General features: G+C 42.9%; 1 protein-coding gene across 1 annotated transcript in view; it reads right to left on the reverse strand.

The window, feature by feature from the left end:
* Window positions 1-3,839: 3,839 nt before the first annotated feature.
* LOC104345299 (neural-cadherin) overlaps window positions 3,840-17,539 on the reverse strand; it is a 63,508-nt gene continuing 49,808 nt past the window's right edge. Inside the window, exons 27-34 of the mRNA XM_086468828.1 lie at window positions 16,109-16,232; window positions 15,388-15,568; window positions 14,338-14,504; window positions 13,330-13,594; window positions 11,386-11,566; window positions 10,163-10,407; window positions 7,345-7,499; window positions 3,840-4,250 (exon numbers count right to left, since the gene is read on the reverse strand). Of these exons, the coding sequence (XP_086324954.1) occupies window positions 3,840-4,250; window positions 7,345-7,499; window positions 10,163-10,407; window positions 11,386-11,566; window positions 13,330-13,594; window positions 14,338-14,504; window positions 15,388-15,568; window positions 16,109-16,232 (1,729 nt within the window). The remainder of the gene's footprint in view (window positions 4,251-7,344; window positions 7,500-10,162; window positions 10,408-11,385; window positions 11,567-13,329; window positions 13,595-14,337; window positions 14,505-15,387; window positions 15,569-16,108; window positions 16,233-17,539) is intronic.

The following is a 17,539-nucleotide window of genomic DNA, read 5'->3' on the forward strand; positions in this document are numbered from 1 at the left end:
GAAGAAGATTAATAAAAGTACCAGATTACTGAAAATCCCACTACCTAGGGACCCAGTGATGGTTTTTATTCCATTTTTTCTTCCCACCACCCCCCCCCCCGCCCCGCACTGCAAAGCTTTCTGTTGTCAAGCCAGCTGTTCCTCTTCTTGAGCGACGGCAGTGCTACGCTGCGATAAGCTTGTTTTGTAAGGGTACTGAAATACTTGTATGTGTCTGTGTAGACGCAGAACAAGTGAAGATATGATTTCAGAAGTTGCACTGTAATTAAAAGAGCAGCATGCAAATTAAAACATTAATTAAGTGAACTAATTAGTAATCCCTAGAAAGAGGAAATGTAGGCTTTAATAGGGCATGACAGCTGCAAATGAGTGTGGCCTATTACTGAGATTGTATCTACACAAGTTCCTAGAGCAGCTTTAAGATGTTTTCGGTGTACCCTGTAAGACGCAGGGCTAACTGCAGGGACACAGCAGCTCCGGGGCTGGGGCGCGTCGTGGGAGTTACGGTTGTTTACAACTGAGCGCCGTAGCTGAGGCAGGAGCAGGAGCAGGAGCAGGAGCAGGAGCAGGGCAGCCCCTTCAGGCTGGCTTCCAAAGTGCCCGTCTGGGAGTGGCAAGAGGCGCCGTCTCAGCCCTCAGCCTCCCGCCTCTGCCGCTGTGCCTGCACAGCCCGGCCGGCCCTGTGGCTCCCAGTCGCCCAGCTACAGCGTTGTCGGCTCTCGCCCAGGGACCACGTACGTACTTCACGGATGGAGAAAGAGCTTCAACAAGTGGGACCGAGACCTCGTCTCGCAGAATGCTCTGCAGTCGGGTTATCTGGGCACGTTCCGGGGAAGGTGAGCGAGTTGCCTTTTTCCCCAGGTGCTCGGTAGCTGCTTTAGCTGTGACAGGCGCAGAGCGAAGCACCACTGACTCCTCTGCCAATCGCGTCTTGTTGCAAACCTGAACTTGGTATTCACGTGGGAATGACTTAAGTTCCCAGGCTGGGGGTGGGGGGAAGGAAGGAAAATAACTGGAGCGTTTTGAGGTGTGATGGTGTCTTGCTGTTTGTCCTGCCCGTCAAGCCTGGAGATCCTTTGACCGTCCACTTTCTCTACCGGAACATGTGTCCTGTTGCAGACTGTGACTTTTAGGGGTCACCGTGCGCACCCTACATGTCACCACCTTCTCAGCACCTAAAACCCCAGACTAGGGAATAACCCTGTGGGTAACACAACCTGAACAATTCTATGGAATCGAGTCTTAGACTAATTGTGCCTGTTGCAAAACCCAGAGCCAGGCTGTATGCAAACAGCACCGGGCTGCCTGAGCAGTACTGCTCTGCGGCCCAGCCGGGTGCAACCCGCGGGAAGCGTCAGCCATGGCAATGTGTCTTTTGAGCGTGTACCTAAAGCCCGAGTCCACACATCAGTTAGAAGCAACTGCTGCTTCCCTTGGCTTTTCAGGCAGAACAGCACAAGTGACTCATGCCTGTGCATCTATCTGATCAAAGCTGAGAAATAATTCAAGGGTCCAAGCTTTAGTCAACCTTAACTATATGCAAGGAAGCAACATCATATACAGAAGTCTTATTTATTATTGGTACAGTGCCCGAGATAGGCATGACACTTTACAGGCAAATAAAGACAGTCCTTGCCCCAAGGAGCTTACAAGCTAAATTAAATTAAAACCAGCCAAAATGACAGCATATCCATTGTTCTGGGAAGAACACAAGGTATGCAGACAAAATTACTGTTGTTTGGGGAAGGAGTAAGTTTTTGTGCATAATACATATTTACTTCATTTTCCCTATCCTGTTTGTGACTGCTTTGCTCATGGAATGCAGAAGCTGACAGACCTGACTTGTGAACACTGCGAGGTACCGTTGCCACTTTCCTCACAGGTAAATCCATCAGTAAAATTACAGAATCATAGATGACGTGCTGTCTGTGAATCCTAACTATTAGGCATGGCTAAAAATGGCCTTTAGCTTTTCCAGATGGAAATGCCACAGCATCTGCAGCGTGTAACCCTTGGTTAACTGTGCTCGGGATTTCCCAGGGTGTCACAGCTGCACGCGAGAACCAGGTACTGCGTGAGCCTGTCTCATTTGGGAAAGGTGCACATTCCTCTAGCCTGCAGACTGCGCTGACCTATTTGTTTAGGTTTTGAACACACACATAAAAATAAAAGCCAGACCCACCCCCCAAAACAACCTACTGAGGCAACTGTAAGCAAAGCAGTTACAGTGTCTTTTACAATACATTATTTTACACGTTCTTTTAATGAAACAAATTATGTTAGACTCTATACAATATGTTCGTATTGTCAGCCAATAAGATCATATATAAGTATAAATAAAGAAAAAAAATTTAAAAAAATAAAGAAACAGCACAAAATAAGATTGTGTTCTTGCTGCGCTTTATTCCATTTATATATACAAGTGGTGTCAATTTAAAAAAAAAACCAAAACAATTAATGTTACGGAGCCTTCTCCCAAATACTGTCAAGTTTAAAAAAAAAAAAAAATCCAGCACCCTGGCTGGGTATTGGCGGGACTGATGATAATTTAGAGCATCACACCCCACCCCGCCCTGCAACCCGTTAGTTTTTCCCTGTGTTTCTCTGGCCCCAGTTGATCATGATTTTCTACCAAAACACAGCTGAGGGAGGCCTGTAGTGTTACGTGCTGTCCTTCGTGGGTTTTGGAAAATCACCATCTTTGAATTATTAGACTTTCGCCAGGGGTTTGTTTATCACAGGATTTTAGTTTTAGAAGTCCCAGTGCTGGGTGACGTTCTTTTTTGGGTCCAGGAAAGACTTCTGCCAGCCCAAGGACACTGTGTACCCTGACACCATCCAAGGGACGCTGTTTTCTTCACTGAAAAGGCAGCTGTGGCCCCAGTCAGCGCTTCCTGGCAAGGCGTTACTGGGCTGCAATGGTAGCTGGTCAGTGCTGCTAGGGAAACAGCCGATCTCCAGCCTCTCAAGCCCAATTCTTGCAATGCTTCTATGAAAGGTTTAGTAAAACATGGGGTACAGGATTGTAGATGCAAATGACGTGGCTCAGGCTGGTCCTTAGTTTAGGGTCAGTTTAGTAGCCCATGAGGAATGAGAGATCATGGCAAACTGCTACTGAAATTCCTAACTAGTGACCTTTGAGACCTCAGAAAACCTGGTGTTTAATCAAGGAAAGTATTTAGTTGCAAGCAGCTGACTTGATGGTTGTGCCTAAATTCAGTTTCTGCATTTATATAACAGCAAAATGGGATTTTCATTGAGTTCTAATTGAAGTTCAGGATCCCCATCCATGCTGCTTCGTTCCTTTACCTGGATCCACAGACTCTCATCTGCACTAGGTTCAGGGAGCAGGTGCTGTAACTGAGCCTCAGTCAGGGAAACAAGGATATAATCTAACATGTCCACAAGAAAAAGACAATGTGCTTTTTTTCTTCAAATAACTGCTAAAGCTCCTACTGAACAGCACACAGCATGCGTTCTTCATGCTTTGAGCACCACCTTAGCTTATGTACACAGGATCTCTCAGAGTCCTTTATTACCTTAGTGACAAAAAAATCTCTTATTTCTTAAACACTGTATGTGAATGACTAAGTACCCCAAGTTCTGCCTTTAGTCTTTCCAATAAGTTTATATCCCTAAATGTAAATGTCCAGAATGTCACAAGATTAGCTCCTACTACTAAATTTTTCAATTGGATGCAAAGCGTGGCTCGTTAGTGGGATTGTGACCACCTATAGTAATGGGGAAAAAAAAAAGGCGGGGCCTAGTACATAGCAGGAGCATGAAAAACTGCCCGTCACCCTTACTTCCAAAACTGTGACAGTAGTAGACTTGGTGATCTACAGGTCTTCTGCATCTATGTGTGAGTACAGTTCACTTAGTTTCTCAAACTTTGGTCCCCACTCTTTGATGTCATCATACACTATCCCCTCATCCAGCCCAGAGGAGCTCAGGGTGCTCAGACTGCTGGCGACCGAGCCTTCTCCTTCGGTGCAGAACACCCGCAGCGAGTCTTGGGCTACAGCCTGGGGATGACGGTCAGCACCTCTGACAACATCGGACAAGTACTGACCGAAGTCTGCGCTGGTAAAAGAGGCTTCTGTCGTCGCTGGCGCCTTGGTCTGCTCCTGCACACTTGGGGACGTGTCACTAAAGAAACTGCTCAGTTTCAGTGGCTTTTCTTTCTTGCAGAGGGAATAGGCTGGGCTGGTTTGAATAGACACCTGCAGTTCTGCCATGTTGTACGCGTCCTGGAGTGAGAAACCGTTCACGTTAAATTAATATTCTCTACAGGTCCCAAGACTTCAGATTGTAGTGGAAATACAGAAGGAAAACTCCTGAGGCAGCCTGTTTGGTGTGAACGCTTGGAACCAATTCTGCCACCTACAGTGCGCCTAAGCAAGCCAAAACCCACTAAGCAGATGAGAATGCATGAGGAGCACCTGTGCAGCCTGCACTAGTACAGTCAGGTTCAAAATCAAGTCTCATTTCATATTAGAAGCTAAATAAAAATCACAGAAGTGCCCCAAATTTGGTTCTGAAATTCAGATCGGCACATTGTATCATCATTGAACACTGACACCAAGTCTGACAACAAAGGTGAGAAAGCACATTCACAAACAGCATGTTAAAAGAAATCTTTCTGCATTAGTTCAAACATCCGCTATGATTTCTGTTAAAATTTTATCAATCTGTGGACTAATGGCTAGTTCTGCTACATGCAAGTGGCGTGACTGTAAAAGCCAAGTAACTCCCTATTAAAAAAAAAAATCCCCTTCTAGTGCAGAGCAGTTAATGCTCTGATAATGTGCTGCCGTTCCTGAAGTGCAACTTCTGTCGCTCGAGCTACCGACACCGCACGTCAACTGCCCTGACTGATCAGAATCTTTGTGCCAGCTGAAAGAAAAGCTGTGCTGCCCTGCAGCGTCCTTCACCTTCCGACAACCCAAAGGTCGTGTCTCTGGACTTATTTACAGGCCGAAGAAGAATGCTGACAGGCTGTGAGACAGAATTCGTTAGAGCGAACAAGTAATTACTTGTATTGCTCGTGCGATTCATCTGTGTAGGAGCCATCAATGACAGAGCTGTCAAACCAGCGGTTACATTTATGCTCTCGCATGTAGAATTGCGCAGAACCATTCTGTGAGAGATTAACCTCGGTAACCTCGGTGAGCTCTGCTGGATTCCAGTCGGAGACAGAGAACCCTTCACAAAAAGCAAGCAACCCACCTGCAGTCAACAAGCCTCGTAAGCGGCAAGGACTAGGGTTCGGGGCAGGACTGTAACAGAGAAAAGCTGCTGATTTCCATCCCCCCAGAGACTCAGCACTGTTAGTGACGGACAAGGGGAGACCCGCAGCGCAGCGCCTACCCGAGGCATGTCCTCAGTGCAAGCTGCAGCATGACCCCGCGCCGAGCACTTCACAAGAGCAGGGCTACCGGCACAATCAGTAAAACGCCGCAGCTTTTCATCGTACGGAATTTAAATGGGAGTTTGTCCAAATAGATGTAACGATCACCCCTTCAGTGAACTGTGTGATATTAAAATCATCCTTCACTGCTATTACTGTTCATTAAAATGACACATTTCTTCTGATTATGCCCCACTCTTAGTCGGCAGTCCACAAACCCAAGTCAATCCTTGCCTCTAGCTTCAAAGCTGGCTTTTAACAACATTTGGTGTTTAGCTGCATTAAGTATGTACTCCACAGTGCACTAATCTATTACAATTTTTATGAACTCCTCATTTCTCCAAGGGATAGTTTTATTTATTTCAGGTGCAGAAGCCCCTTAGTAAGACAGTGTCTTGTCCCTGTAGTCCTACCCTCTGCTAACGTTACAAAGACAAAACTCTCTTCTTCGAGCACCCTCATCATCTTTTTGTTAAGGTAACATTAGAGTATAATTAAGGTTTTGTAATTCTGGGTATTCGGGTTTTTTTTTTTAAAAAAAACTAGACAAACGGTTAGGTATTAAAAAAGATACTGGAAAGTTTTAGCTGAAATCCTAGAAGGTGTAAAATCTGAGTACTTAGTGTACAGAAGCTGTAGAGGCACTCCAAGCAGCATTTCTTCAAGACAGAAAAATAGCCTCAGATGAAGATGATCGAGTCACTAATTTGATTCCACTGCTTAAAACAAGGAGCGTATTTTAAGAACTCTCCAAAAGCAATTAAGCGTGTCATACAGTAACTGTGGATTTCCTCAGTCGACAGACCTCTGGGTGTAAAATTGCAAAGTATTGCAGAGGAAGTTAATCTGATTAAGGAAAACAGGGGTTTTGCATAGAGCTATGTTATCACATGGAAAATGTCCCTGTATTTGTTATGGTCACACTAATTCATCAAGAAATTAGGGATACTTTACAAGGAAGAATATTTTCTTGGGTGGCCTTGTAATAAAACACTCTCTGTATTTTATAACTAAAAATTCTTGAAGGTATTTGGAATTTTGGGACAGGGTCACATTTATTAATTTTTTTTTTTAAATCACTGGCTTTTTTGAGCCATCACATTAGTGCCGTGACTATTATTATCTCTTCAGAGTCACACCACCTTTTCAACCCATGAAATGAACAGTTTCAAAGGTGGCAATGAAGTTCCTTCCCTTTTTTAAACATAGCAAATGTCTGTGGGTCAGCAAATCATCTATTTAAATTACCTGTCTGTAGTATCTGCAGTTTTCGTTCAAAGTTCTGGCTTAAACTGACATGTAGAAATCCTTAAAACAGCTAGCAGAAACGTTAATATCATCTGTTTGGGGTATAATTTGGTCTACTGTAAGCATAAACACAGCTTGTGTTCACTAGTGTTATTTCTCTCCAACACAGACAAATGCAGAAAGGTTCTTCCACGACCACCATGTGCTTTAGGGCTTACGAGGAACAACTGTAGCACCTCGCTTTCTGAACAAGTCAAGTCTGAATAACTGACTCCAGAAAAAGACTGTCCGTAAAGCACAGTTCACGTCAGGCTCTTTCAAGTCCTCACTGCTACAGAAATAATCACCACCGAGAACCTCAGCAGCTCCTGAGCCGTGAAACCAAAACCATCAGCTGTTAGTTCTTCAGGGCTAAACTCGCTCTACAGGCATTTTTAAATATGCACACAGGAACACTTGCTTTAAGACAAATTAAAAATTGATGGGCACTTATCTCCGCTTAAGAAACACGCACCCTTGTGTACATAACCTTGCAAATAATTCATCTACCAATTGCAGAAATGAGTCAGCAGAGCAAAGGCTACGGTCCTCAGTTATAAAGGAAAAGCATAAAATATATTTTCATTAGCACGGTGAGCCACCAGTCCCCTCTTAATTGTAACGTAACGTAACGCAACGATCCTTACTTCGTCTTGCTCCCCACCTCCTTCTTCATTGTAGTTTAGGATATTTTCTCTGATGTCCTCCAAATCCTCATGATGCGCAGACACGTGGTAGACTCCTCCGTTCAGACCTTTGCGAGTCTTCCAGCGAGCCCACAGGAACGCGGCACTGAACAGAGCTGGGTAAACACACAGGAGCAAAACAGAACGTCACCCAGAAACAACGGAACGCTCCTGCGGGGTGGCTTTCCTGCAGGAGTGCTGCAGCGCTGGTCTGCAGCCAGAGCCAGCAAGGCTGTAGTTTTGTTTCTCAGCAAATCTTTGATTTTTGCACTCTTCAGTGTAGTTAAAAGTGAACATCAGGCAGAAGAAAAGGCCTTTAAAGAGCATTTTAAAATACCCCTTAAGGTACAGCTTGTTAAAGACCTGAATGGCCCACGTGGTGTTCAGAGACCTGTTTCCCGTACCGAGTTAAACTTTGTAAGAGAAAATGTATACAATGGGGTAGCACTTCAGGAGCAATGTGTTGACAGTAACAGATACAACTACACAGAAATGAAGCACAAGAAGACATGAGACAAAAGAGGAAATCACTTCTATACATTTTACTAGGAAAAAAAAAAAAAAAATCAGGCACGTTTTGCCTTAGCATCCATGAATTTAAACATTTTTCTTAAACACTTAGATGCATTTTACACACTGACAGTTGTAAAGCTTCAACAGCAGAAACTGAACATTACATAAACAGAAGCTTGTGCACCACTGTGTTACCAACTCTATGCAAATGGCTAAAAGCTCACAGTAAGACCCCAAACCATGGGACACCACCACCTAACAATGCCGTGAATTAAGGAGACTGGGATCTCTTACAGAGCATCTGCGCGGCAGAGGGCAGTTCTGCGGAGCAGCATCTCGATGGCCTTGGGGCTGACGCTGGTGTACACCCTGCCCTGGGCGGCTCCACCCTTCACGCTGAATCAGTGCGCTGGAGGGGTTTATTTACCTCTTCCTGCCGTGCCCCCCCCCAACTAACAGAACGTGTCACACAGATTTTCACACATGTGGTAACTTTTTGGCAGTAATTTTTTAGCTGAGCTGATTTTGAGATACTCAAGGAGTCTTTTAACGTTCCTCATCTCTCCTGTTCTTCTACTGTGCCTGCTCGCAGGAAGCCAATACTGAAGATGAACATAGCCCGTGTTCCAAGAGTGTAACCAGGGCGCAAACCAGACGTACCCCACTGAAGACAGTACCTCTTCCACACAGACACCCAACAGTGTAAACTCCTGCCCGATTTTCGGCTCGGGATCTTACGATCCTGAGCTGTCATTAAACAGAGCTGTCACTAAAAGCATTCTATGAAGCCTGTTGTTTCTTTGAGCCACCGCATTCGTGTCGGGGCACTTGCAAGCTCCCAGGTATCGCTGTGTCTTTGCACAAAACGAGCTGAGGTCCCCTCCTGGCAGGGAGGGTGGGGAAGGTTCAGTGGTATCAACCAACGTGGAGCCGCCCTGGTATGGATTTACATGCAAAGCGGTTCCACATTTGAATTTAAAAGACGTAATCAGACACCAGAAAAAGAGCTTTTCTAATCCTCTGTAACCTTACCAATTTATAATTAAAGTTGCACGAGGTAATCACTTTTATGTGCATTACTGCCTTCTAGAAGCTGTGTAAGAGCATGGGCATCCAAAATCTTGAGAACAAGGAATTTTATTAAAATTCTCCTAACAAAGTAACTCCTTACAGTTGTGTGATAATACCATTGTTAACCACACCTACTAAAATTTTCAGAACAATGCACACCACTTGGTTAAAAACAGCTGTTTCTTACTCATAATTTAGGCCTGAAAGACTAGCAGGATTATTAGGTAAAAGATATTGCTGGTTTTTCAGTCAAGTTTAGCCAAGCACAGGCAGCAACACAAAGTCAGCTCACAGTAAAGCTGCTCTGACACAGAGGAAAAACAAAAACAAAACCCAAAAAAACCCCAACACCCGTTTTAACATATGAGCTATGATCAACCTTCCAAAAGGTGTGAAGCCAGTTAGCTTCCCCTGTTATTTGCTGTTCCTCTTTGCATGTCAAACATAGCATCTAGAAGAGTTGGGAAAAATGATGGTATTTGATGTAGCTATACAGATGGATTCAAAATAGTCCACAATAACATCTTCATACTCTGACTTCCGAATGGAAGTTAGTTAACACTGCAAGCCATGAGAAAAATCCTATGTCCTTATTTAGGCAAACTTTCATGAAACTTGAATAAACAAGAAGGACTCGAAGATGTGATCCTTCCTCACTAGTGAGATGCTTCTTTGCCTTTCCTCTTCCTTTTTAAGACCAGTGCCTAAGCCTGAAAATGGTTAAGGAAGCCAAAAGCAGCTGTTAGAGGAGCTGTGACACAACTGGCAAGAGGGAAGAGACTGCTCCTGTCTAACCAAGTGTATTCCTATTGGACAGTATACTTCTCCTAGACTGAAAAATGGGTTTAATGCTCAGTAATATTTTAAACAATGCTTATCTGGTAGCAATTTCAACTCTTGCTGTTCAACTGAATTTGCTTCCAATTATGCATCTGAACAGTTCCTTAACAATTAAGTGCAAATGTGCAAAGACTTTCCATAGCTCCCAAATCTTGATTCACTTAGCAATACATGCACACAGGGATGAAAAATAAGTGACTGATGGAGCTGAGACCATGGCAAAGAAATGAAGGCAGAGTCAAGTCTCCATGAGAAAACTGAGATTTTCAGCGGGAGGATGAGATGACAACTATTCAGGACAAGATGGATCAATGAGTTCACCACAGGTAATACAAGATGTAGTTGCCATAACTACCTAACAGCGCCAAAAAGCAAATGCAGATGGCAAACATGGAACTAAAGCTCAGGCCTGTATCCTTGTGAAAGATCGCCAGTGTGATTTCACAGTTACGTCCAGTATAGCCATCAGGGCAGTGGCATTGGAACTTGGCTGGTGACCGCGGGATGCAGGTACCATAGTTACAGGGCCTTTTAGCACATGCAGTGTAGACACACTGTCTACCAGTGGCATTCTCCATGACCATGTGTCCCGGAGGGCAACTGAAAAGATGAAGGCAAAATGAAACCATTAAACTTTGAGAAGAGGAGGCATGAAAGACAGTATTTAAGATTTTAAAACAGACTTCGATGACACTCTATATACAGTATCTGAAGTAGCTACTAGAACTAAGTTACTTAGAATAATTACAGGATGGTAGTTTTTTCTTAACCAGCCATACAACAATGAGCTCCACAACTTCAAACCCTTACGTCTGGGGCTTTCAGAACTTGGGTACTTCCACTGGCTTCTGCAAGATTACCCACGTGAAAGATAGTTGGATTAGGGTCTGCAGTTCTGTCCAGGCAGGACTAGTTATGCTATGTTCCCTGTGTTTCCATTACAGTGAATTTCCAGGAGAAAACACATCTCTAGAGAGCCCTGTTTGTGTGGACACTGGCAGTCAGTAATGCTTGAAGTGTATGCTTTCACAGCACAACTAACTTGAGTTAGTGTTGTCCTAACCTCAGCCCCAGCCACACACAAGAACTCTGAGCTTAACGATGCGGTGCTTCTAACGCAACTGGAGTGGCCTGTAAGGGAACAGAGGTCACAGCTTAAGACAGTGTGAGAACTCAGACACTGACAAAAGCGAGCGCATCGACATCACACAGCATGAGCTTCACAAGGCAGCTAGCCAGGCCAGTGTTCCGCTCCACTCCAGCCAACATACCCTCTTTGCCCAGTTTTCAGGGTTTACAAACATTCTGGATTTGCTGCTGTTCTTTAAACATTTCCAATTAAGACAGGCAGCTGAAATTGTTACAGAATCAATGGAGAGACGCGGATTTGCACCCGCTAAGGGTAGTACCTAAGAGAGTAACGCGACGGCTGCGCAGGCATCTAGCTGAAGTGTTTCACTGCGGTTCAACTGATTTGATGAGATTGCCAGTGGCAGCCTTCAAGTTGCACCCTTTTTCCGCATCCGCCCTATCCCACCTGAATCTGGAGGGGTTTGTGCTTTTATTTCCACCAATTACCTGCATTCGTGCAGCATCCACAAATCAATACAAATAAATTCCTGGTTACAAGGGTTATTCCTACAAGCCTCTGAAGAACAGCCTTCTTTGACGCCTTGGGCACTTAGTACTGACACCAGCTCCTTCACGTGAGTACCCAGAGGGATCCTGTAGTTATTAAATCTGACATCCTTCATACACCCTGAGGCAAGGCACAAAGAGACTGTTTTAAAAGCCATTCAGCAAGAACAATTTGAAGCAGATGTAAGATTTGGCAGGTTACGTTTAACAAAGGACCCAGGCTACCGAAGTTTAAATCTAGGACTGAATTTACCTAAACTTTCATAGCAATGTTCTCTGGTTTTTGACTGAATTTGTTCAAGTTTTGATCAAGATCCCCAGCATTTTCCACAAGAACCAGTGCTGCAGCAGACCCCTAGCTGCTTGCGTTCGTGACAGTGGAACACATACCCCCTCACTATGTTTTCAATAGAAAAGTCCAAATAATGTGAAAAATCTGTTCTATGTAGAAAATCTGTAATATTCTTCAATGTGTACCAGTATAAATTGTGTTTGGTTGACTTTTAATTGTAATTTACATCTTAACTTTACTCTGAAGAGCAAACCACAAATAATGGAGACACAGCACCACTGGGTGACTGATATAAATTTTGTACTGAAGATGCGTGGCATTCACGTCGTATGCATGAGATGCCCCCGCATACAAGCATACATCTTGATGAATTAAGTACATTTTGTAACTTCAAAGCCCTTAAAGTTTCAGCTGCTTAACAACAATAATTGTCCTAATTAAAACGACTTTCACGTAACTATTTGACTTCTTTAATCTATTTACTTAAAACCAAATTCTATTGCTCCCATAAATAAAAATCCAAAATATGGTCCCTAGTTCTCAGCATAAACCTTAGTTACTGGAATACTTCTAGTGAAACCATAGAAAACAATGTTTTCCTAAATAACTCCCTGATACATTTATTCTATTTAATGCATATACGATTTATATGTTTTCTCCTTGCACTGTTAACTGTAATACTTTTATCTAGTGAAAACATTACTGCCTTGTTTCAAATGGATTTACCAGAATCTGGTTAAATAGGTGAAAGGCATGGGAGAGAGAGATGACAGACAGATACCAGGTGCATTTAACCAAGTAATGGTGTGTGTCTTCCTTGTCAATATAAAAGATGTGCTGCATAACTGCACATTACTTATACTGTGATTTTAGGCGAAGGGTGAGCTGCCAGCTGAGGACAGAGTAAAAAGCTGTTATGGATATCTTAACCTTATGTTTCTCTATATTTCTCCTTTGCGTAACTATTCAATTTCCAAGCTGAAGAGATTTGTTTTGAAGAGACATCATGACCTTGTCTACTCAGTTGCTAAAAACTTAAATTGTTAACTCTAATTCAATAAACCATTTCTAATCTTAGTTAATGCTTCAACTGAGTGACTGTAAAATCCAGTAATACAAAGGTAGTGCACAAAGGCAATAAACCAGAGCTTGTTGTGTGCTATGCAATGCACGTATAAAAAGGAAATACCCCTTTCAGCATAGAGACAGTTATGGCTGGTAGTGAAGGACAGCTGCCAAATGGGCTGGACAGAACCACGCAATGAACCACTGTGATGCAATGAGCCATCCACAGTCCACCCCCGAGAAGCTTGTGGATCCCCAGTTACAAGTACTGTACATAGAGCCGTGTGAAGAGGTTATGTCTTTGTTCCAAGTCCAGTAGCTAACAGTATTTGCACCTAACGCCCTGCTGCACCTTTTTCCTAGTCAGGGCGGTTTATTCGTCCCTTTTGCAAAGTGTCATGCAAGAAATCTATTTAATTTGGGTTCTACGTAAACAAGAAGGCTCCTCGCAACATGCCCATGTAGTACTAATAAACCTTCTTTTTTACAGGTCCATATTCTGAACAGTGAGATCAAGAATTTCTCACCTTGAAAACTCTTGTTTTGATTGAATGGGTAGGTGTTTCCAAGGACCAAGCTGCTGGGGTCAATCACAATCTCTTTGTATATTCCTGCTGCTTTCAGAACTTCTCTCTTCCCACCTCCTTCATAAAGGCGAAGAGTAAATTCATTTTCATTTCTCTCCAGTGCGATATGATGCCATTCACCATTATCAATGTGGTAGGAGGGAAGGCTTACAGAATAGTCTCCATCACCCAGATTATACGAGACCACTAAGAATCCCTGAACAACCTTGTGGATAATTAACAAAGTAGTAAGAAAGAAAAGTCATCACCTGACATTTTGTACTGACCTGTAACTTCAATCTTAAAGCATTTGTTTAAATTTAGGGTATGTTTACACTGCACATACAGTGAAATATAAAGATACCTCGGGCACCACAGAACTAGACAAGCTAAATACTGGTAGCAGTGTACTCACAGTAGTATGTAATTAACTCAGAGTAATTTTACCCTGCATCTCCCTTGGGACAGATTTATGGGGTTCTTCAAATGGCCGAGAACCTGGTGTATCACCTCTACACTGACAGCTCAAACCAACTTAGCTGAAGAGGTGACTCATTCAGTGGTACGTATAAAATGAACTGGTTGTCATTCTGAGAGTCTGACATCATTAGAACTGCTACAGGCACCTTTCTTGGCAGAGTCTGAATTATGCAGACTCGGCCACTCGTGACCATGGCTGAACAGGACACCAGGACAGACACACTATTCATCCTGTTCTGTACAAACTACACTACACTTCACTGTCGCTGGCAATAAACTCCTTTGAAATCCAACGGAATACCATGGTTGTGTGGTCAGTGTCTTAAGTGAAGGATCAGATCTCTCAGTGTCCGTAAGACAAACTCCAAAGATCTTGTGCTTAGCATAAGTTTTTTGGTTCTATTTCCAACTCTTAAGCTAATGTTTCTCTGGGCTAATGATCCACTGGCATTGATTTAACTTTATGCTATTACTGTCTGGATTGCTCACCTGCAGGGTGATGTGTTCATCCTTATTTCGAGATAACATGCTTGTGATGACACTGTCAGGCTGCCGTGTCCTAATCATGGCTTCAAACAGCGTCCTACGGGCAGGCACACTGATGGGAAGCTGATAGCGAATGTGACTTCCTGGCCCAAATGTGTACTCTTTTGCAACTAAAAAGACAAGATAAAGACCTTTAAACCATTTTGTAGGGAGAGGGCAATATTATTCTTTCCATTATTTTCACAGTAAGAGTTGAAAGTAAAAGAAAAAACTGTAATGGATCCATGGATGGATCAGCATGGACCCAGGAGACATAACTTGTCTTTTGGGCCATGTCCCTTTATCTATTTCCACAGCTTCTCCAGCCACTCTCCCACTTCATCTTCCTCTGTAAAGAGGTGGTCTCCCTCCTGACTTGATCCTGCTAATGCTTCTCCTTACAATGCTCACACAGTACGACAGCGGGAAAGCAGAAGCTCTGGCCAAGACAAAAGAAGAGACTGCTGACAAAGTATTAAGCAATTTTCACAACCTGCTATTTTATAGTTGTCTTTTTGCTGCAAACTTTGCTCCATGAGGGCTAAAGAAAAGACCCTACTACACCAAAAGCACAGATCCTTAAGCCAACAGAGTCTCTTCCAGACACCAACAGAGTAGTAATTTCCAGTTCCTGTTGTGAGGTTCTAATTTTGCACAGTAAGTGATACTGGAACATTCACATTTAAGTTACATTTCCGAACGATGCAAATCCAAACAGGTGTGAGCAGAACAAATTATTTTGTTCACAATTCTTTTGCCACACAGTCTCCATTACACAGTTATTGCACAAACACCCTCAGGACCAAAGAAAAGATCTGATACTGAGAAAGTAATTTCTCAAAAGGAATTAGAAAAGAGATGGTTAAAAATAGCAGGCAACTACACTGAAATATGGCTTTACACAATGTAAACATCAGAAACCACCTTGGCAATCATTATCCACAAGCATTTTAAGTTTGCTTTGTTGTAAAATTTACCAGCCTATCAATAGCGTAACAGAAAAACAGACTTCACCTTGATCACACCGATAGCCAGAGTAACCCGGCAAACAATGACAAGCAAACGAGCCCCAGTCTCCAAGACACCTCCCATGAATACCGCAGGAAGAAGACCCCATGGTCTCACAGCTCCCATCCGTAAGTGTGCAGCCAGGGAAGCTATTCAGGGACTCTGCAGGAGACTGAAGGTCATACACCTTCAAGAGAAAATTGTACGACACCAAAATATTATTTAAGAAACACTTACACTTCATTTTTAAACAGAAATAGCTACACCACGTAACAGCCTGCTCATCTCCATTGCTTAAGATGGTAAGTTTGCTTTTTGACATTCACATTTCAACTTATTTTATCAAGACCATATTTTGCCTTTGAATAAACTGTAACTGACTATGAAAGCAAAAAACCCCTAATACTTCCTAACAAAGCAGACAGCTGGCAAAAATACACCGTTATACAACTGCCATTCAGAAGTTCCCTGAACGAGCAAAGAAGCTTGGAAGGCAGCTGCATGAAGTAGGGGATAAACAAAGGCACAGTTTCTGGCTCAGAACTACATAAGTCTGTAATTAAGAAGTAACTTTTCAAAGTAGTTATTCTGATTATGATAGAAAAATCCTAATTTTCTTGTATTGAATAGATTAACGGAAGCAAAAGTTTCATGATAATACAAATCTCCAAAAATTTAATAAAGCAGTTTACTCTTTTGCTAAAGCAGAATGTCACACTTGTCTTACCTGAGTATCCACGATGAAATTCCGCAAACAGCCAGAAAAGTGTTTGTGTAGCAATTGTGGGTAGGAATATGGTAATGATTCTTTTACACCACCCAGCTGTAGAACATGGTTCACATTCAAATACCTTCAAAAATTATATGAATAATAAAAGTAGATGTGAATTTACCTTCAAACACAGGCATTATGCAATAAGGCAGATAAATAAACACCTACACTGCATTTTCAAATAATGGAGGCTTTGTAAAATAACAACAGAATGCAACTATTTTACCATCTTTTTTCTCTGAAATACAGTCAGTAAGCAGAAGCTGGCCCTTTAAAATAAAGGGTAATTTATTTTTTAAACGTGACAGTTAAGTCTTTTGGGAGTTTACCCATGGGACACTATTACAATTCAGGTACGTTTGTGTTCAAGTCAGGAACAGCTGTGATATTCTAGACACCATATTCTCCTTCAAGTGCTTCTGTGTGTGTGCATTCCTCCCATACTGTAGAATACTCCAACAAAGACTGTTTCATGTACGATAAAGGCCAGAAACCTAAAACTTGGGTCAATGTGGTCTAAAAGGAATGGTACACACGTCCAGGCTCTGCACTGTCACTCGGTCACCTCTGTGAGCCAAAGAACTCCACGTATTTTAGTCCTCTCAGTTTCTTCTTCCCTGAGTTATCAACTCCATTTTTTCTTTTCATTTGTCCTTATATTTTCCCCCCTTTTCTGTGCTCCTTTCATGACTAAGAGGGCTCCATGCACCTTCTGACAAGGCTTAATCCCGATGCTAATCAGCACACTTGCTGGGACTATCTGTTCCACAGCTCAAGTATCTTTATTAGTACAAAGGTTTCCCTAAAATATAACCCAAATATTCCTCACTGTAACTTAAGGCCCTATACAGAAGAGATTGTCTAAATCCTCTTTGTAGCGTTCTTTTATATACACTGAGACTTACCGTATCTCTCCTCAGTCTTCCTTTCTTTCATTTAAGTGACCTCAATCCCTTCATTCTTGATAGGTCTTATTCTCAAGGCAAGCTGATTACAGTCATTTTCTCTTCTCTGGACTACACCCAGTTGGGACACATCTCTCCTGCACTGTGGTGCACAAACCGGACCCAGGGCGCCAGCTGAGGCCCAGCAGTGCTAACCAGAGTGGAAGGATTATTTTCCAGGTCTTTACAGGTGTTGAGGTATTACTGCGTAGTGCTCGCCTTTTTCATGTTAACGTGGCATTGCTGACTCAGTTTCTGGCCACCATCCGTATCTGTTACTGGTACTTGGCAGCTGTTCCCTTCTCTCTATTTGAGGCCGGTCATTTCTGCCTACATGCAGTACTTGGCCCTTTGTTACAGCAGAAATACACAGTGTATTTCCAGGTCCTACTTTCACTTTGCTGAGATCATTTTTAATTCCAAGCCATGCCCTCCAACATAC

Source organism: Leptosomus discolor, chromosome 8 (assembly GCF_034619465.1).
Source record: "Leptosomus discolor isolate bLepDis1 chromosome 8, bLepDis1.hap2, whole genome shotgun sequence".
NCBI lineage: Eukaryota > Metazoa > Chordata > Aves > Leptosomiformes > Leptosomidae > Leptosomus > Leptosomus discolor.